At 39.5% G+C, this 21477-nt stretch overlaps 1 protein-coding gene across 1 annotated transcript; it reads left to right on the top strand.

Moving 5' to 3' along the window:
- Positions 1-2819: 2819 nt before the first annotated feature.
- DGKE (diacylglycerol kinase epsilon) lies at positions 2820-21471 on the top strand (the record flags this gene model as incomplete). Its single annotated transcript, XM_065898009.1, has 10 exons — positions 2820-3274; positions 10671-10830; positions 12609-12728; positions 14808-14951; positions 15196-15353; positions 15731-15782; positions 16874-16987; positions 18272-18343; positions 21008-21135; positions 21351-21471. Coding segments are annotated over exons 1-10 (1524 nt in total), but the record flags the coding sequence as incomplete, so codon positions are not given.
- Positions 21472-21477: the final 6 nt, after the last annotated feature.

The following is a 21477-nucleotide window of genomic DNA, read 5'->3' as shown; positions in this document are numbered from 1 at the left end:
AAGACAGGAATAAAGACACAGACCCACTAGAGAATGGACTTGACGATATGGGGAGGGGGAAGGGTGAGCTGTGACAAAGTGAGAGAGAGGCATGGACATATATACGCTACCAAATGTAAGGTAGATAGCTAGTGGGAAGCAGCCCCATAGCACAGGGAGATCAGCTCGGTGCTTTGTGACCGCCTGGAGGGGTGGGATAGGGAGGGTGGGAGGGAGGGAAATGCAAGAGGGAAGAGATATGGGAACATATGTATAACTGATTCACTTTGTTATAAAGCAGAAACTAACACACCATTGTAAAGCAATTATACTCCAATAAAGATGTAAAAATGTATATATATATGCTTCACATGTACCCTTGCTCTAAAAGCTACTGAAGGATGTGCTCCACAAAAACTAGAGAATTCACCAAGAAAGGGGAAATCACAGGACCTAGGAAACAGAAGGTGCAAACAGGAGCGCGGTGAAGGGGATCCCGGATGACCTCTGTGTTCTAACATTGGGGGCAGGCGGTCCAGTTGCTTCTAATATTTTAGAAACAACTTAAATAGCCAACAACGGAGTTAAGGTTACATAAACTGTGAACTGTATTCATAGAATGGAATATTATGCAACCATTAAATATAAATTTATAAAAACATGTAAAGGATATTTTGTCATGTTAAATGAAAAATGAGCTAGATAGAGAATATATCTACCATATGATCAAAATTATGTGTACAAAAAAGTTATCCATTGTTTCCATAGAAAATAATGGAAGAAAATAGGCCAAAATGTTCAAACATAGAGTGTCTTTGAGGTGAGAGATGGATGATTCTTTTTCTTCCTTTATATTTTTCTGTATTTCCCAAATGTTCTATAATGGGAATGGGGAGGGGGAATCCTCACTTTTTAAAAGTATATTCTTTTGTTACCTTTCCAAATCTAAATTAATTTAAGGGCTCTGCCTCAACTAGGATTCATAAAAGACAACGATATTTCCATACACATGAAGGCTATCAGAGGGGAAGGGAAGCTTTAGAGATCTCATCCAACCGTCCCATGTGGCAGATGAGGAACGTGAGGCCCAGAGAGATGAACAGACAAGCACAGGAAGATACAATTAGATGTGTGAGGGCAGGAATCTGATCCCAGGCCTCATAATGCCATCTAACTGCTCTTCCCATTTCACCACATGCCCTCCCTCAATCTTCACAATCCAGGTTATTAAATGTTTCAGCATTGCCACTCCAAGTGTGGCCTGGGAACCATCAACATTAGACCAGTTATTAGAAATGAAGACTCTCAGTCCTCATCCCTGAAAAAGGAAATAAGAATCTGCTTTTTAACAAGACAGTCCAGGGCACAGTTTCTCAGAGAAGTAACAAAATAAGAGAAATTCTCTCTTTGATGGTTTAGATTGAAGCAACTTCGATGACGAAGTTAAAACAAAGTGATCTCAGCCCCAACACTGGGTTTGTGACAACAATCATGTACCTCTGTTTTCCTCATCTGTAAAATGGGGATGATAAATTTAGCATGGCGCGTGGTAAGTGCAGAGATTGAAGCTGGGGTGCAGTAAGCCATTACAAACAGGGCTAATAAATCCTTCTTGTTAGGCATGTTTCAACAGTCCTGGCACTCTGGGAGAGCTGGGGCTCTTCGCACAGTGCTTGGCACATAGTAAGCCCTCAGCTTTCTGTTTAATAAGTAACTAGCGGGAGCGCAGGTGACAGCTACCAATTTTTTACTTGGATGGTCCTGTTCTATCGGAACATAACACTCTCAAAACTGCCAGTTTTCTCCCTTACAACTTTCAAAACTGCGCCAGCTCCCACCTCCACCAGTGAGGCTGGAAGTCACAGAAAAGGTTAATTTATACTGTGTAAATCATTCATGCTAGAACTCTCGCTGATTACAGACTCAGAAGACTCAACCATCCATCCTCTCTAACGCCCCCACCTAATTGTTACTCCGCCCACTGTTCTCCCTAAGCCACGCCCACGGGGGGGCCGACCTTCCCATCAAGCTCCTCCTCCTCCTCCTCCCCGTCCCCAAGGCCCTGCCGCCGCAGGCCTCTCGGCCTTCCGGTCGCACATTACACTCAGTACAGCTACCGAGCTCTAGCCGCAGGCCCCGCCCTCGCCCGCGGCTCCAGTGGACCTGGGCAGCTCCAGTGGCGTCCGCACGCCCCCGCAGGCCTCCTGGTGGCGTCAGGGTGCGAGGAAGGCCCGAAACCTGGCCCCGGGAGCCGCGCCACCGCCCCAGGCTAGGTAGGGCCGGAGGGGCGGGTGGGGTCGGGCCCTGGCCCTGGCCCCCGAGGCCTCGCGAGAGGGGCGGGGCCGCGCGGTGGGCGGGGGCGGGCCTGGGAGGCCGCGCGGGCCCAGGAGCTGCAGTACGCGTATGTTTGCTGGGTGTGGGCTAGTGGTTACGGGCGCTAGCAGGCTCCGTGCGGCCCACGCGCGCCGTCGCGCCCAAAGAGTAGGCGCCGCACCGGCCTTCCCGTGGGGGCGGCCTGTACATTGTGATTGCGCCTTTCCCCGTGCCGGACGAGGTGAGAAGGCGGTGGCCGGGCCCAAGGAGGAGGGAGGGGACGGAGCGTGACAGCCCGGGGCGCCGCCCCCTCGGCGCCGCAGGTCCGCGGCGCGGCGACCCGGAGGCACTGGGGTCGGGCCGCGGGGAAGACGGCGCGCGTGCCCCTCTTTGGAGAGAGCGGAGCCACCTGGGCCGACGGCGCTTTTGGGATCCCCTGAAAGGCAGGAAGGAGGGCGGGACGGGGACAGCGAGCCCGAGGTGGACCCGCCCGTGTCTCTCCTAGTTAGAAATAGACCTTGGGGAAGATGGAAGGGGAGAAGCAGCCGGCGCCTTACGAGGGCCTGTTTGCGGACGGGCACCTGGTCCTGTGGACGCTGTGCTCGGTGCTGCTGCCCGTGTTCATCACCTTCTGGTGCAGCCTCCAGCGGTCGCGCCGGCAGCTGCACCGCAGGGACATCTTCCGCAAGAGCAAGCATGGGTGGCGCGACACGGACCTGTTCAGCCATCCCACCTACTGCTGCGTGTGCGCGCAGCACATCCTGCAGGGCGCCTTCTGCGACTGCTGCGGGCTGCGCGTGGACGAGGGCTGCCTCAAGAAGGCCGACAAGCGCTTTCACTGCAAGGAGATCATGCTCAAGAATGACAGCAAGGCCCTGGACGCCATGCACCACCACTGGATCCGGGGCAACGTGCCCCTGTGCAGTTACTGTGTGGTTTGCAAGCAGCAATGCGGCAGTCAACCCAAGCTCTGCGATTACAGGTACGGCCTTTGTGGGTATTGATTGTCCCACAATGCTTGGAGGGAGTCAGGATTTCAAAGAGTGGGCGTAGCAGCCTGCTTTGATCTCCACAGATGGCCTCAACTGCCCACTTAGAGGACACAAGCTAATAAATAGCCCTGGTATTATACACAATGAGGCAGCTTTGCAATAGTCATTTGCCTCGTTGATTCATCTAGCCTACACTCCTTAGCCAACTTGCCCTTTTGGGTAATAAAACTTAGCTCTTAACTTTCATCCAGAGGTCTCTAAGTGCCACATACTTTATGGCCATTGTATGTTATATTTTAGCTTTTGTTTCTATTGTTTAGCTCCATTTTGCATGAGAAAAAATGAAGTATGAACAAATTTAACTTTTCCCTGGAGTCTCAAAACTGATTCATCCTGGGTGTTGTGTTATGAATGTACAATGAAAACAAGTGTCATTCCAGAGGAGCACTTTAAGTATCTTTTCTAATCTATATTCGGTGCTATAGTGAAATACACTCCAAAAGAACACTCCTTTTGCCAGATGGTATTTCAGGACCTGTAGCATCTTAGACAAGTGACTTTGATTAATCCAAGAATATTTTAATCGCTTTTAAATACACACTGGACAACACATTTGTGTTCTTAAATATTGTCTGAAAATAGGTGAAGATGTCCTTTCCTCATGTTAGAGGTTGGTAATAAAAGGGGATGCTGCTTTGCAGATTATCTGTTCTAACTCATTTTACATTTGAGAGAATTTGATAGTTCAGAGAAATTTACTCAGTGGTAAAGTAGAACTGGCATCCCGGATTTCTAACCCCCAGTACAGGGTTAGGAATACTAACCCCTAGCCTCTTCTCTGCCTTAAGTCTGGACATCTTCATTGTGATGGGTTTTGTTTCTGACAAGTTGAAAAGTCCCTAAACATATTTAAGAACAGAAATAGAAAGCTGGCATGAGATAGCAAGTTACTTTTTTGATTATATTTTGTTTATTTTATTTAAAAATCCTTTTTTTAATTAGCATGAGCATTGTTATATCAACAATTATTTTTAAATCTTATTTTAAATAATTTTATACTTAAGATTTAGACTTTAAAAGTTACCAAAATATATGCTTTAAACAACTACAGAGATTTATAACCATTTTTACTTGATATCTTTCAAATTTAGATGTCTTTTTGGCATCAGTGAGAGCTAGAGCTTTTAAAAAATTTCATAATTGTCTCCCTAGTTAAGCTTCAGTCTTGGAGAATTGGGATTAGTTGGAAAGAAGGCATGAATTGAATATTGTTTTATTTCCTTCCCTTCTTTGTGTCTGTGCAGAATTAGATTAAAATGGCTTCTATAAATATCTTAACTGCATTTCATATACTCCTTAACAAATAATAATAATGCTCTGATTCTCCAACCAAATGATCTTTCTAGAAATGCATATCTGATTGGGGTTTCTGCTCTGTTTAAAACCCTTCAATTACCCCCATCACTTAAAGTGATGGTCTTTCAGTGTTAACTCCAAATGCTTATCGTGGTATACAAGGTCCTCGTGCTCTCTGGACCCTGCCTGCCTGTCTAGTCTTATCTACCACCATCTGCATTAAACTTTATGCACCAGCAACATCAGGCTGGTTGTGGTTTCCTTTAAATACCCTTTTCATACTACCCTTTTTTTCCTCAAGGCTTAAGTATCCTCCTCCTGGCTAGCTCCTAGGCATCCTTCAAAGATTTTTTTTTTTTTTAATTTATTTGGCTGCGCCGTGTCTTAGTTGCAGCATGCGGGAACTTTTAGTTGCGGCATGCAGGATCTAGTTCCCTGACCAGGGGTCAAACCCTGGCCCCCTGCATTGGGAGTGCAGAGTCTTAACCACTGGACCACCAGGGAAGTCCTTCTAGGCATCCTAATGACTCATCTTGTGCCCTTTACTCCAGGAACACTTCCCTAATCTACTCACTCCTGCCCCCAATTTTTCCTTCTTAATGATGACATCATATCCTATATCTCAGTAGTTCTCCAGAGTAAGGTCCCCAGACCAGCAGCATCAGTATCACTTGGAAACTTGTTACAAATGCAAATTCTAACACAGATTTAGATTTAGCACACAAAATTAAATAAAATATTTGTATTTAATACAAAATAAAATGTTTACAATATTTGAGACATACTTAGACCAAAAATTGTTTGTTGTTTATCTGTAATTCACATTTAACTGAGCATCTTCTATTTTTCCTGGCAGTGTTAGCCCCAGCCCAGACACACTGAATCAGAAACTTGGACTGGCAACCAACAATCTTTGCCTAACAGGCCCTGCAGATAATTCTAAAGTTTAAGAACCACTGCTATATTTATGTACTTCTTAAACATGAGCCTCTGTCCTTAATTTTGTGTTCCCTCCTTTGAGCACAGTGAACATGTCAGTGATAGGTCTCCTTTTCTGCCTTAGCTTGTTCTTACTGGTTACTGAGCAGTCTGTTCCCAGCATGCTGGAACTCCTCACCTATGGTAAAAATGGTTCCTGTATAATTTAGGAAGTGTTTATTATTCCCAGGAGAAGAGAGCAAGTGTCCTGAAGTAGTATGTATTTTATAATATTCTGATTTATTTTAGTAGATAATTTTATGCAGGATTACAGTCTGCTGTGACCTTCTGTAGGAGTGAGATATTTTGGAAAAAGGAACAGAATAAACATTTACAGCCTTTAAACACAGACCAGACTGTCCCTCTCTGGATTTTATCCAGCCCTGGGGAGGGCTCCTTCTGTGTCTGCGTCACATTCTTGGGAAGTCTAAGATTTCAAGTGAACTGTGAAGACTGTTCAACAAGGTAGCATTTTGAAGGGCCATATGACAGGTGGTAACTGATTTTAAAGGCTACAGAATAAGTGACAAAGGACTTTTAATTTATACTCACTGTCATTATTTAGTTTTCACATATTAAGCATATATTTGGTGCCAGGCACTGTGCTGGATCCTATTTTCCCTGTAGGCTTCTTTTCTGTGTTTTCCTGCCTCTGCCCCAACCACGGCAGGGTATGTCTGCACCTAGTATCATCTTATCACTGCTCCCCACACTTCTTTTGTTTCTTCTAACCTCTATTCTGACTAAAACAGGAAATCAGGTTCTATTTTTAAGTATTCATTATGTTTATTGAGTAAACCTTTGTTCCTTATAGTGTTCTGTCTCTCATTAAGAAAACTTTTTGGTTTATATTGTATTTTTATTTATAAAAACCTTTATAAAACACTTTTTTATTTATTAAAAAACCTTTTATTTATAAGGCCTTTTCTTCATTACACCCCCCTCCACACACACACACACACACACACACACACACACACACACACAGTGATTAATAAAACAGGCTTCTGACTCTTGGAAGGTAATTACATTGGCAGCTTTACTCTAGGCTTTGAACTTAAACTTTATGATTCTGGATTCTAATGTTTATTCATTTCATTAATTATATGAAACAAAGAAAGGATACCAGATTATCTTCTGGAGCAGAGGTGAGCATACTTTTTCTATAAAGAGCCAAACTGAGTATTTCAGGCTTTGCAGACCATATGGTCTGTTATAATTACTTCACTCTACTATCCATCATAGTACAAAACTAGCAACAGACAGTACATAAATGAATGGCGTAGCTATATTCCAATAAAACTTATTCACAAAATTAGGAGGCAGATGTATTTGTAGTTTGCCAACCCCATTCTAGTGTGAATTTCATAGATGACCATCTCAGCTTCACATATAGTTCTGTTGCCTCTTCCAGCATACTAAAGAAGAGAGCTATTGTGAACAGGTAACTTTAGAGAAGACTTTTTTTTTTTTAATAAAACAGTCATACTCCTGCACAAGAATGGCACATAGGGTAGTGTTCTGTGTCTTCATAAGGATAAGTTACATAATTATGTTTACTTGTCAAAACTCAGCATATGTACATATTTGTACATTTCATCGTATATAAATTTTACATTGAAAGAAAAAAACCTATAAACAAATACTGACCTCAAGGTAATGATATGCCTGCTTGCCGAGGTGTTTAAGAGATATTCTAATGTCTGCGATTTATTTTTAATGCACCAAAAATAAGATAGATTAATGGATAGCTAGAAATGAAACAAAGCAATTACAGTTAATATATTAATGTTGGAATATAGGTGGTGGGCTTACCTGTGTTCCTGTAAAAAAAATTTTTTTAATGCAAAAACACTTTTAAAAGCAAGGAACTAATAAGAACCTACTGTATAGCACAGGGAACTCCGCTCAGTACTACTCTGTAATGGCCTATATGGGAAAAGAATCTAAAAAAGAGTGGTTATATGTATAACTGATTCACTTTGCTGTACACCTGAAACTAACACAACATTGTAAATCCACTATACTCCAATAAAAATTAAATGTGTGTGTGTGTGTGTGTGTGTGTATAAAAGCAAGGAGACTATCATTGTGTTTTGGAAACACTTGCTGAAGTATTGAAAGGTGAAATCTCATAATGTCCATAATTTACTTTCAAATGATTCAGCAAAATATGAGTTTATTTTGAAAGAGAGAAAGAAAATGTGGGAGAAATTGTTACTTAAGAATCAGAGTTAAGGGTTGGTTTAAGGGTATTCATTTTGCTATTCTTTTGACTTCTGTGTGGGTTTAAAATTTTTCAAAATAAAAAGTTGGGGAAAGAATAAAGATCATAAGCAATCACTCAAAGACATGACTGCTAAAACTAAAGTATCAAGACATTATTAGTAATGTCTTATTTTCCCATCAGGTTTGAAATCTAGGTCAAATAAAATAGCAATTACAAAATATATATCAAGAACAGGTCTCAATTTTGATTGTGGTATTTCTCAGGAAAAATATAAAGCTGAATAAGGAGTAAGTATTTTGGCTTTACCTTTACAGAGCAAAGGCTGATAATAGCCATCACCTTGGTCAAGAGTCTTTTCTGAAATTTATGAGAACTTATTAAATGACAAAGGTGTCACAAATCAGTGGGATAGAAAAGATTACTTTATAAATCATGCTAGGACATGTGCTCTTTGAGGAAATAAAAGTTGACTCTTCATATCACACTCTATACCAAAATAAACTCCAGATGGATTGAAGCAGGAGTTCTTAGTTCATAGATAGATAAGGTTCCAGGAAGCCTGACACTTTCATGAGATTCTCAGTGGAATCTGTAGCCCCAGAAGGTTAAGAAGCACTGAATTAAAGGCATAAATACGAAAACAAGTGTGTGGGGGGAATAGCTATAGGCAAATATCTAATTTGGAAAGGTAAAGGACTTCAGAGCATGAAAGCATTTAAATAAACCATAAAGGGAAATACAGATCTGTCTAGCAAAAAATAAACTAAAGTACATTAAAAGGTAAATTTAAGAGAAAACTGAAATGATTGCAATAACTATGACAGAAAAGAAGTTGATATCCTATATAAATTAAAAGTACATGCAGTTATTAAAACCTAGTAAAAGATGAATATAGACCATGAATCAATTCACAAAAAATTATGATATATCCATGTGATATGATATTAATATTCTTAACAAACCATGTTTTTTAAAAAATACTTAATGGCATAGGACAGAATTCATGATACAATTTCCAAAGAAAAGTACTGTCCAGATATATATATAAAAATACATCATATCCCTAACCTGAAAAATAAATATATAGGGACTGTAAAACTGAGAATAAATACATCAAAAAGTTAAGAGTAACTATCTCTGGATGACTTTTATGTCTTTCTATATTTTCTAAATTCTAAAGCATAAGCCAATATCATCTAAAATACAGTTTTTAAAATGTATACAAGTAGTTCATGAATACATACTGGTGTTTAGAAACTCAAGCAATACCAAAGAACATAGAGTAAAAAGAGAATGTTCTTCTCGTCCCTCGGTCCCATTTTTCTTCCCAGAGGAAACCATTGTGAAATAATTCAGTGGGTTTCCTTACAGGTTATTTTCAGTAATAATATACTAGTTTAAAGTTAACAGTAGAGCAGTAGGTAGAGGTGGTATACTTTGGCTGCATTAGCAGTCTGTCGTCGTTTCTCAAGCTTAGGTTGAAAGCAAGTGTTAACAAGGTTATCCTTGCAGATAATTGTAATTTGGGCAGTAAATAGGATTCTTGAGTTAATAGCAGTAATTACTTGATAAAACTGAACATCCAGCTGCAAAAAAACTTTAAAATAGAAGTCCAAGAGAGTTGACCTTGGGGTGAAAGAGTTTTTATCCTCTTTTTATTTTTAATTAATTTATTTACTTATAACCATTGTTTTCTGTTGACCTGTTTTTGTCTGTACAGTCAGATTTGCCTTATCTGTGAGTGGATTAAATACTTAGTAGATTAATAATAGAAACCCAGGACCTTTGCCAGCACTATTCTCTGCTTGTTTCATGCATGCATTCAAATGTAGAGGCAAATTTGAACATAAATATCTGTCTGTACTTCAGATGCAAACATATAGATTAGTTTCATATTAACTGCCAATAAGAAGTTGACTGTTTTACTATGTTTGCTAAAGTGTTTACAGATGGTTATAAATCAGGAGGTTTTCACACTGGACCCTGAGGAACTCTTTTAAGGACCCAGGCCCATGGGGCATTTAAGCTGAAGGCCTTTAGGCCTCATGAACCTATTCCAGACAAAGCACAAATCGATAGTACACAAAACCATTGTTCTAGACCAGCTTTGTTTATGTGGATTATATCTACTAATATTTACCACGTTGTAAATTAAAACTGAGAAATTGTTTAAATATTCATTTTAAAAATAACAATAATGGTAACAATATTTTTGTGAAAATTTAGTGAGAAGATTGGCATCGTTTTACTTTTTTGGTACATTTCTTTGGTGTGGAAGTCAGCTAGCGCCTCCTATCTACTTCTGCATTCAGTCTGTTGATTTAGCACATATCATATAGCTTCCAGAAAACTCCACCGAATACTTTGGATAGAATGAAGGTGAAATAACATATTATTATTAAAATGATTTTAACCTCAGAGACACCCTGAAAGGATCTTCCCCAGACTGCACTTTAAGAACCACTGTTAGATTAAACTGTCAAGTATGCTCAAAGTTTATTGTTCTAGGGACTTACCTGGTAGTCCAGTGGTTATGACTCTGAACTTCTACTGCAGGGGGCACGGTTTTGATCCCTGGTCAGCGAACTAAGATCCCACATGCCGCATGGCCCCCCCCCAAAAAAAAAGGGCATTAAAAACAAAGTTTATTGCTCTATTTTCACTGTGCAGGTACAATTATAAATTTTTTACTTGCCAGACTTTTTAATTGGTGATGAAATTACTATTTCAGTTTTTTTTTTTTTGACAAAAATGATTGGTTTGCCGATGAGTAAGATTGTGGTTTAAAGTTAATTATTGTCTTTGTTTTTTCCTTCCCTCAGGTGCATTTGGTGTCAGAAAACAGTACATGATGAGTGTATGAAAAATAGCTTAAAGAATGAACAGTGTGATTTTGGAGAATTCAAAAACCTCATCATTCCACCAAGTTATTTAACCGCCATTAATCAGATGCGTAAAGACAAAAAAACAGATTATGCAATGGTAATCAGAGTTTACTGTTCCTTATGTAACTGATTTCCAAAAAGTTAATTTAAGTCAATGTATGAAACACAACTGTGTGTGTGAGAAGAATCATTATGGTAAGCCATAATACCCTACCCACTTGCTAAAGATGTGCCACAAATTTTGGCGCTTGAGTTCTTTCAGGTCTAAAGGGAAATTGGAATATGTTATATTAGTGGATCCTAAATCACTGAGTCCACATCACTTGAGGAGCTTTTTAAAAATACAGACTTCTGAGCCCACCTCCATCACCATGTTTGATTTAGTAGATCTAGGGTAAGTCCCAGGAATCTGTATTTTGTTTAAGTCCTCAGATGATTCTGATGAACAGTCGGATTTGGGATTCATGATTATTGTCAGTGAAAAGAAAACAGATTTTCCTCACACGTTGTTCTAAAAGAATTTTTTCGTTTGGAACCTCACGTAGGGGCCTGGAGATAAGTTTATGTCGCACGTTAGATGCTCCCACAGATAATGGTGAGCATTAAAGCTGTTGACAATACTTGGCAGTATGTATGTGTATGAAAATTGGTACAGACATCTTTCAGTCTTCATGTAGTTCTGAAGCAAAAACTGTAAAATCTGCATTTATTTCCTGCTTGAATGTCCCAAAGTAGTTAAACGATTTCATTCTAAAACTAAATTGTGTTTTTTCCAAGTTCGGATTTTATATCTTAAATGTCATCTTTGTCAATATTCCTGCAAAAGAAAGAGGGATGTTAAAATTTAAAACATGTTTAATGTTGCTGTGATACTTTTTTTTAAATGGACAACGCTTATGTATCTGAATTCAATCTGAGATCATAGGGGATGAGAATCACTAAGTAAAACCGTGGAACATCTTCATTAATGTTATATCCACAAGGAGAAGGGGAGAGGAAAGAAGTGGTTAGATTAGAGAAACATTAATTTCATTTGACTTTGGGCTTTGTACAGTTCTGGATTCTTGACTCTATTTCTGAATATCCCATTAAAAAAAAAAAAGCTTGAAAATTAGAATTCATCCAGAAGAGGACAGTCAGGGTTAAGAGAGCAGAGAAGATCAATGTCCATTCTAAGAAGGGTTGAAGCGTGTTGCCTGGGAGACAAGACTGATAAACAATATAATGCTTCAGGTGTTTGAACACAACAGTTATATGGAAGAACAAATGAAATTATTTCTTGCCTCAGGAATCAAAAGTAGAACAATGGGGCTTCCCTGGTGGCGTAGTGGTTGAGAGTCCCCCTGCTGATGCGGGGGACACAGGTTCGTGCCCCGGTCCAGGAGGATCCCACATGCCGCGGAGCAGCTGGGCCCGTGAGCCATGGCCGCTGAGCCTGCGCGTCCGGAGCCTGTGCTCCGCAACGGGAGAGGCCACAACAGTGAGAGGCTCACGTACCGCAAAAAAAAAGTAGAACAGTTAAAGTTATTGAAAGACAGATTTTTAACTCAATTTAAGTCAGAACTTTCTAATAATTTGATTTAGTAGTGGAATGGGCCGCCTTGTTAGTGAATTCCTTCTTAAATGAGTATCCAAGTATATACTGGATGACTTATCTAAAATAATGTAGAAGAGAATTATATATTAAGCAGAAATTAGTTCATTTCTAAGGAACTTTTCCATTCTTAGAATTCTTTGATTTTTATATTGTATCGATTGGGATAGTTGTTTTTCTCTCAGCAAATTTACAGCACTGTTGTTATTAAGAAATGAAAAAACTTATTGCTCACCGTCTTTGAGATATTAAGGTCTTTTCACTCACATTACTTTTTTTAGCTAGCATCTAAGCTTGGAAAGCAGTGGACTCCATTAATAATCCTGGCCAACTCTCGTAGTGGAACTAATATGGGAGAAGGACTGCTGGGAGAATTCAGGATCCTCCTAAATCCCGTACAGGTAACCAAAGAGAAAACCTTCCTTTCTGTATTAATCTTTTCATTTTTAGTTTTACATTTTCCCTAAATTGTAATGGTTGTTAATGCTTGAAACCAGTAATCATCTGATTGTAGGGAAGAAGAATAATTATGAAAGTACTGAGCCATTCACATATGTGGAGAAAGAGGGGTTCTCATGGTGGGGATGTAAAATGCTGCAGCAACTTTAGAAAACACTTGGACAATTTCTTAAAAAGTCAAACAGGGACTTCCCTGGTGGTCCAGTGGCTAAGGCTCTGTGCTCCCAGTGTAGGGGGCCCAGGTTCGATCCCTGGTCAGGGAACTAGATCCCACATGCCACAGCTGAAAGATCCCACACACCGCAACTAAAGATCCAACAACGCCGCAATGAAGATCCTACATGTGGCAACGAAGATCCCACGTGCCACAGCTAAGACCCAGCGCAGCCAAATAAATAAATAGATATTTTTTTAAAACAAGAAAGTCAAACATAAATTTACCGTACCCCCTAGAACTTCTAGGAATCTACCCAAGGGAAACAAAAACATATATCCCACAAACACTTTTATGCAAATGTTCATAGCACCATAATTCATAATAGCCAAAATGTGAAAATACCCCACTGTCCATCAGTCGGTGGCTGGATAAAACAAAGTGTGATATACCCATATGAATGGAATATTCAGTGATAAAAAGGAACTACTGATACATACATACATACTACAATAAATGAACCTCAAAAACATGCTGAGTGAAAGAAGCCCAATGCAGGGGACCCATATTGTATGATTCCATTTATATGACATGTTCAGAAAGGGTAAATCTATAGAAACAGAGAGTAAAACAGTGATTGCTGGAAATTGGGAGTAATTGCACACCAACGTTTTTAAATGTAAGAATAAAAGACTCAGACCATTAAGATTGAGCTGACATGCTAGCGGCTTCTATTTTGAAAAACTAAACAACTCATTGTGCAACCATCATAAATGCAGTAACTTCTTTCTAATTTGTAATTTTCCCTTTCAACATTACACAACTTAAGGAAATATAAAAATAATTTTAAAAGGAAAGAGAAAGGGGAGTTCCCTGGCTGTCCATTGGTTAGGACTCGGCACTCTCACTGCCGTGGCCTGGGGTTCAATCCCTGTTCAGGGAACTAAGATCCTGCAAGTCACGTGGCGCAGCCAAATTAAATAAATGAATAAAATTTTAAAAGGAAAGAAAATCACCTGCATTATCTCCACACAAACACATCAGTTGTTTTCAGTTGTCCATGTTCTTTCCATGAATTGTCTGTGCATTTACATATTAGCATTTTGTAACAATAATCTAGGTAGAAGTTTACATTCTGTTTTCTTTACCTAAAAGTATATTTTTCCGTGTTGCAACATAGTCCTCATAATTATGTATGAAATGACTAAGGAATAATCAAATGGATATATCTATATCCAGTCTCCTGCTGTTGGAGGTCAAGTTTCTCTCTAAGGTTGTGCCATTATAAATAATGCCACACTAAATATCTTTACACACAGGGCATTTTCATCTTTTGAAATATTTTCCTGGATCATTTACAGAATTATAGGTATCAAGGATCCTTTCATCTTTATGTCATTTTATGCATATTTCAGAATTGTTTTCCAGAAATTGGTACTAACTTGCACTAGTAGTGGAGTTTTTGAATCCAGTATAAAATGTGAAGCACTAGTTAAAGGTGAACTTAGCACAGCCTGGTTTTATGTGAACAGCAAAGAGGCAATATTGTATAGTGGATAAACTACAGGATTGAATTTGTATGTCAGCACCTAATTATCAGAGGAAGCGTAGGCAAGTTATTTAACCTTCCTGTGCCTCCATTTCCTGGACAGTAGAATGAGGTTTGCTCGTGCTTTGTAGGGTCAGCATTGGGATGATCCACAGTGAATATAGTCTGGCATAGTGCCTGGCATATTGTTAACGATAAACGCATCGTAGCCAGTATTGTTATTCATGCATATCTATGTACTCATCTAGAAGGAAATTATCCTCACAGATGGATGACAGTGTTGGATAAAATAATTTTTTCCTTTTCTTTCACGTCTAGGTTTTTGATGTTACTAAAACTCCCCCTGTCAAAGCACTGCAACTTTGTACTCTTCTTCCCTATTACTCAGCTCGAGTCCTTGTTTGTGGAGGGGATGGGACTGTGGGCTGGGTCCTGGATGCAGTTGATGAAATGAAGATTAAGGTATCCATCTTTAAGACCTACTTGCCTTTCACAGAAGCACTTCTAAGATAACTATACAGTATTTGTGCATATATTTTTTATTATGCCGATGAATATTAGAAGACATTGCCAATTTTAAATATTGTGATTGAGCAGTTATTATTATATTTGTATCTTTATTGCTTTGGCTTTAAATTTTACCAAATACTATTACCCTACAAATAGTCTGAAGAGAAAAATCAAAAATATATCTTCTATATTGTAGGGACAAGAGAAATACATTCCACAAGTTGCAGTCTTGCCTCTGGGAACAGGCAACGATCTATCTAATACCTTGGGTTGGGGTACAGGCTATGCGGGAGAAATCCCAGTTGCACAAGTCTTAAGAAACGTGATGGAAGCAGATGGAGTTAAACTAGATAGGTAAGTTATACTTCCCCCCAAAAGTAGATTTCTTGAGCTTTGGGAATATTGTTTGGATTATAAATGAAACCTTGTATAGTTATAAAGTTAAATGTAATTTAAATGTAAAAAACTATGTTAGTTGTACTTATACATGGCTACTGGTGTTTTATTTTGTTGCTGTATATTTTGTTGTTATGTAAGGACTGAAGTCATACATTAGGCTGAGTACTCATTTCAAAACTTACATACTCACTTAAATGTGCTTATTTCTCCAAATGCTATTTTAATAGAACAACCTCGTCTACCAGGTGTCCAGAGTTGATTAGTGATAATTATAGTTAATTGGCAGTTAATTTGGTAATAATTACTGATTCTTTTTTTAACTTCTGTTTTAGATGGAAAGTTCAAGTAACAAATAAAGGATACTACAACTTAAGAAAACTCAAGGTACGTTTTTAGGGCTGCAGTTTCGAGTGGTCTCAACAAGCATGATGGAGTGCTTCCATTGTGGTGCTGTGGTGGGACACAGCGACAGTTCCTTATCTCTAGGGAGCTGGTTATGAAATAGGCTGGGGGTGTGCCTGGTTCCGCCCTGGTAGATCAGGCTGGAAATATTTCAGGGGAAGTGACCTGGGAGTTGGTCCTTAAAATTTAAATACAATTTAGATCAACAGAGAAAGGAACAAAAGGCTTCCCAGGTAGAGGAAATAGAGACGAGAGGGTGCACATCATGGTTAGTAAATAGCAAATAATAGAGAGATAGCAGATCTGTATTTTTAAAAAGATACTCTGGAGATAGTGTGAAAATAGCTTAGAAACCTGCACTATGACCCAAAAAAAGGGAATCTTAGGATGAGGACAATTCAGAGACGTTTTAGAGGTGGAATTGATCAAGGCTTGGCAGCTGATTGGTATTAGGGGAAGCGAGAAAAAACATTACTGCCAGATTTCTAGTTTTTATGACGGGATGTATAGAAGTGACATTAACCAAGATAAGAAAAATAGAGTTTCAGGTTTGAATAGGAAGAAAATGCGTTAAGATTTTGGGCATGTCACCCTTGAGTCTGTGGCCCACTGAACAAGAAGTCAGAAATGCAAGCTTATTGCTCAGGAAGAAGATTAAGTGCAGCTAGGTTGAGGGGATCCAGGCTGGATTGGGAAGTAAGATAAGTTAAGCGGGAACCAGTAGCCTGATTGAGACTGAAAAAGCTGAGAGCCTGAGAGTTGCAATGGAAGTAAAAAGCAAATGTAATGGGAACACAGGAGTGGAAAGCCTGGGTGCAAAGTAGAGCCATTTAGATGTAGCATATTAACCAGAAATGGAAAGTGAAGTTTATATCTTATAGGATCAGCCTTTGAACTGAAGCTTTATCTCTGGAAACTTCACTGGATAGCATAAAATAACTCTACGCAAAAAGTGAATGCAGAAAGTACTTAATTTTCATAAAGAACACAAAGACTAAGATTTACATATTTATTATATAACACAGGCTTGGATGGAAGCATAATCTGTTGCTTATTTTTACCCTTTTCCACAGGAATTCACAATGAACAACTATTTTTCTGTTGGACCTGATGCTCTTATGGCCCTCAATTTTCACGCTCATCGTGAGAAGGCACCATCTCTGTTTTCTAGCAGAATTCTTAATAAGGTGTGTTGGATAAAATAACCTTTCCTGCTTATCACCTAAGGTACAGTAAAAATCAATAGTTCAATTATATCTAGCACTCTTTCAACTAGATTGAGATAGAACTAACTTATGGAAACATTTACCTGTTCTGTTTTATGTGAGACTGTCAAATTAGATCCTTAAATGTATTAAAGTATTTCATAACCATGACAAAATTTTTTTAACTCAAGAGTTGGGATGTTTTACAGCATATTTCGCTTAGATGGCAACTAAATGGAATATATGAGAGCTTATCTTACTTAAATGGCAAGTAGAATTGGAAATAAATTTAGGCAGGATAAATTTTTGGTGAAGTCATTCATGGAAAACTAGATTCCATTGGCCTGAAAAGACTCTAAAAGGCAGATGAGGTAAGAAAAGGAGCAGTTTGTTTACCGCACTTCTAACTGAGATCATCTCTGGTTTCTAGTACAATTGATTCCTTTGGTGGAAGTTTTGTCTTGGAATCTTTTTAATGACTTTTGGTGATTGAGCAATAGGATGCAAAAAATAGATACAAAACAGTTTTGTTCCTGGTTCTGTTTTACAAATATTTCAAATTTACAAATAGCTCTCTTTTATTAATATAGTTACTAAGGCAATAAGAATTGCTGTTTATACAGTTGCTATTTAACATCTCAGTGCTTCCATCAACCTTTCTGTATTCAAAAGTGATTATAGGGCTTCCCTGGTGGCGCAGTGGTTGAGAGTCCGCCTGCCGATGCAGGGGACACGGGTTCGTGCCCCGGTGTGGGAGGATCCCACATGCCGCGGAGCGGCTGGGCCCGTGAGCCATGGCCACTGAGCCTGCGCGTCCGGAGCCTGCTGCTCCGCAACGGGAGAGGCCACAACAGTGAGAGGCCCGCGTACCGCAAAAAAAAAAAAAAAAAAAAAAAAAAAAAAAAAAAAAGTGATTATAAAATGTTTGCTAGACTTACCTGTGTTACTTTCATTAAGTAATCTGAAGTACTAGGAAAAGGTGGAATTTTCTAATTTTAACACAGTATTTCTTTATAAGGTGTACCTTTTTGGATAAACTGGGAGAAAGCAGCATTTAAGCACAAACCACCCCATCCTACATTCCCCTGAAAAAATGGGCTAATTAAACTCAGAAGTAATGGTGCCCCTTCTTCCATCTGTATCTAGTCCATTCTCTGGATACATGACTCAACCATCACATCAGGGAGCTTCGGTTCAGTGTCTCTTTCTTGCTTACAGGGCTTGTTAGATTGCTTTAATATCATATTTTCTGTCCATTTCTCATAGGCTGTTTACTTATTTTATGGAACCAAAGATTGTTTAGTGCAAGAATGTAAAGATTTGAATAAAAAAGTTGAGGTAAGCCTTTTTTTTTTTTTACATCTTTATTGGAGTATAAGCGCTTTACAATGGTGTGTTAGTTTCAGCTTTATAACAAAGTAAAATCACGTATATATATACATATGTTCCCATATCTCTTCCCTCTTGCGTCTCCCTCCCTCCCACCCTCCCTATCCCACCCATCCAGGTGGTCACAAAGCACCGAGCTGATCTCCCTGTGCTATGCGGCTGCTTCCCACTAGCTATCTACCTTACGTTTGGTAGTGTATATATGTAAGCTTTTAAACTTTTAGGTGGTTTCTGGATTATGAACTTTTTTTTAACGAAAATGCTGAACTTTCTATTAACATATTTTGCTCACACATAGGGAGTATTTATTGTGTACCAGGCACTTTACTAAGTGCTTTATACACATTTTCCCACTGAATTCTCACTACAACCTGTAAGGCAGGTACTATTATATTCCCATCTCGCAGAAAACTATTGGAAATTAAATAACTTGCCCACATTCACAAAGTGCCCAAGGATATAGGTAACCAGGATTTGAACCCGGGATTATGTAACTCCAGTCTGTTACGTAGACAGACTCTGAACAGCGTCCATGTGAGTTCTCTGACACAGTGCCTAACTCATCATGTACTCAGAGGAAGTTTAAGCCCAAAATTTAACTCCTATTATGGTTGTGATGTGTCTCTCTTACATACTAAAGCAAAATAGAAACGTATGAGCAATAAAGATAGGATATTCATGATTGCTTATTGCTACAGCACCCCTGACATCACGATATGGCAAAGTTTTATATGTATTCCTCGCTTGCTTCAGAAAAGAATCTGTAATGGTTAATAGCAATGGCAAAGACATTAATACAGAGAAACCTAGAACTACTAAAATAAGCAAAAAGGGGGACTTCCTCCGCAGTCCAGTGGTTAAGACTCCACTCTTCCACTGCAGTGGGCGTGGGTTTGATCCCTGGTTGGGGAACCAAGATCTCACATACCATAGCTCAGCCAAAAATAAAAAGTAAGAAGGGAAGAGCCAAACAATAAACAACTTAGGGAAAGAGTGAAAAAAGAGCCAAGAGGGAGGAGCCTGACTGTATACTCACCAAGGAAGCTGCTGCGGTGGGGTAGACGCTGAGCTCACGGCACAGGAGGGATGGCGAGGGTTGCCGTAAACAATGTTGCCTTCTGCTTTGTCATATTTCCTTTTTCCTGGGCTTTGATAGCAGGGGTAGAGTGAAGCATACAAGGTAGCACTTTTTTTTTTTTTGGTCTAATAGTTTATTTATACAAAAATTATTTGTGAAACCACCTACAAAATGCCAGGCACTGTTCTAGGTACTAGCTGTACAGTGATAAATCCCTCGGTCTCACTAAGTTTACAGTCTGGAGAGAAGAAAGACATTTAAATCATATTGCAATATGGCATGAGAAGTGATCTGATAAGGAAAATATGCGGTCTTAGAGGAACAGATAAGAGCAGTACATAACCCAGGGACTGGAAACTGTCTAGGGAAAGTGACTGACAAGGAAGTCTTTCTGGAAGAAGTGACAAGCTGCTGTCTGCAAATTAAATAAAACTTAGCTAAATGAAGAGAGGTGAAAATTATTCTAGGCTTAGAACAGCACGTGTGGAGGCCCAGAGACAAGAGAGAACGTGACATATTTGAGTGTGTTCAAGCTGGACCATAGCTTGCGGAAGAGAAAGGGATAAGAGCTGAGGCTGGAGAGATGGACAGAGGCCAAGATCACAGAGGAACTTGTGACTTGTTAAGGAACTTGGATTTCATCATGAGCACTGAGTCAAGCCATTGAAGGGATGTAATAAGGGGATAAGTGTCAATATAACCAATCTTTGAGAGATGAATAAGAGGACAGTAAAGCTAGAGAAACGATGGGCTGCTGGACTAGGGTACTGTCAAGAATGATGGAGAAGGATGGATACTTAGAAGAAGCAGCATCAGTTGTTTTTAGTGATTAATTGGTATGGAGGGTAAAGGCACAGAAGTCAAAGCTAATTCCCAGGTTTCTGGTTAGGCTGCGGCATTGGGGGCGGGGGAGTGCTACTCTTTCTTGGGAAAGTAGATGAGGTGCCACAGTCAGTTGGCAGTGTTTTGTGGGCAGTTAGATTTATAGATCTAGCCCAGTTCACTTTCCTGGACAAGCAAAATAGAGCCATCAGCACAGAGATGGCAATTAGCAAGATGGAAGTGGCTCAGATTTCAATCCAGAGTATGTAGAGAAGAGAAAGGAGCCCAGTACATAGCTATGTGGAATGCCTTCAACGTGAGGTTGGGAGTAGTGACTGAGGAGGAACATCCAGAGAAGTAGTCTGGTTCCCAGAAAGCAAAGGAGGAGAATAATTCAGGAAAAGAGGAAGGGGTCAACAGTGTGAGGTGCTATTAAAACAGCAAGTTAGATACAACCTGAAAATATAAGGGGATTCAACAAAAAAGGATTTCTTTGATGACCTTGGTTTTAGAAGATTTCATTTGTTATAATTCATTTATTACAGTAAACATTGAACAGGTGAGAAAGGCCAGGTTACCTGGAGTGAGGAGTACGAAGCAGTCTTCCTACCAGCTGTCACATCTTATGTGTATGAAAATGGATGGGAATTCTAAGTGACTATGTCTGGCAGTAGCATACCCTGAAGTAACTTACTCCTTGTATTTCTTTAAAGCTAGAGCTGGATGGTGAGCGAGTAGAACTGCCGAATTTGGAAGGTATTATCGTTCTGAACATTGGCTACTGGGGCGGTGGCTGCAGACTGTGGGAAGGGATGGGAGATGAGACTTACCCTCTAGCCAGGTATGTACATTTGCAAGTGGTTTTTTATGCCACTGGTTTCTGTTGTTCTTTGTAGACTTTTAACATATTTCCCACAGATTTTCTTTATTGTATACCTTGTTAATATCAATACTTAATAAGTTGTTGGTCCACCTATGTTAAAAAGTAATTGTCCTATTGGGGTTGATTTTATTTTATTGCATCACATAATCCATATTTCCTTTGTCCAATTTTAGGCATGATGATGGTTTACTGGAAGTTGTTGGAGTGTATGGGTCTTTCCACTGTGCTCAGATTCAAGTGAAACTGGCAAATCCTTTTCGAATAGGACAAGCACATACAGTGCGGGTAGGTGAAATATTG

This window comes from Phocoena phocoena, chromosome 19 (assembly GCF_963924675.1).
Source record: "Phocoena phocoena chromosome 19, mPhoPho1.1, whole genome shotgun sequence".
Classification (NCBI taxonomy): domain Eukaryota; kingdom Metazoa; phylum Chordata; class Mammalia; order Artiodactyla; family Phocoenidae; genus Phocoena; species Phocoena phocoena.
The sequence above is the reverse complement of the archived record's forward strand: the minus strand, read 5'-3'. Positions and strand labels throughout refer to the sequence as shown.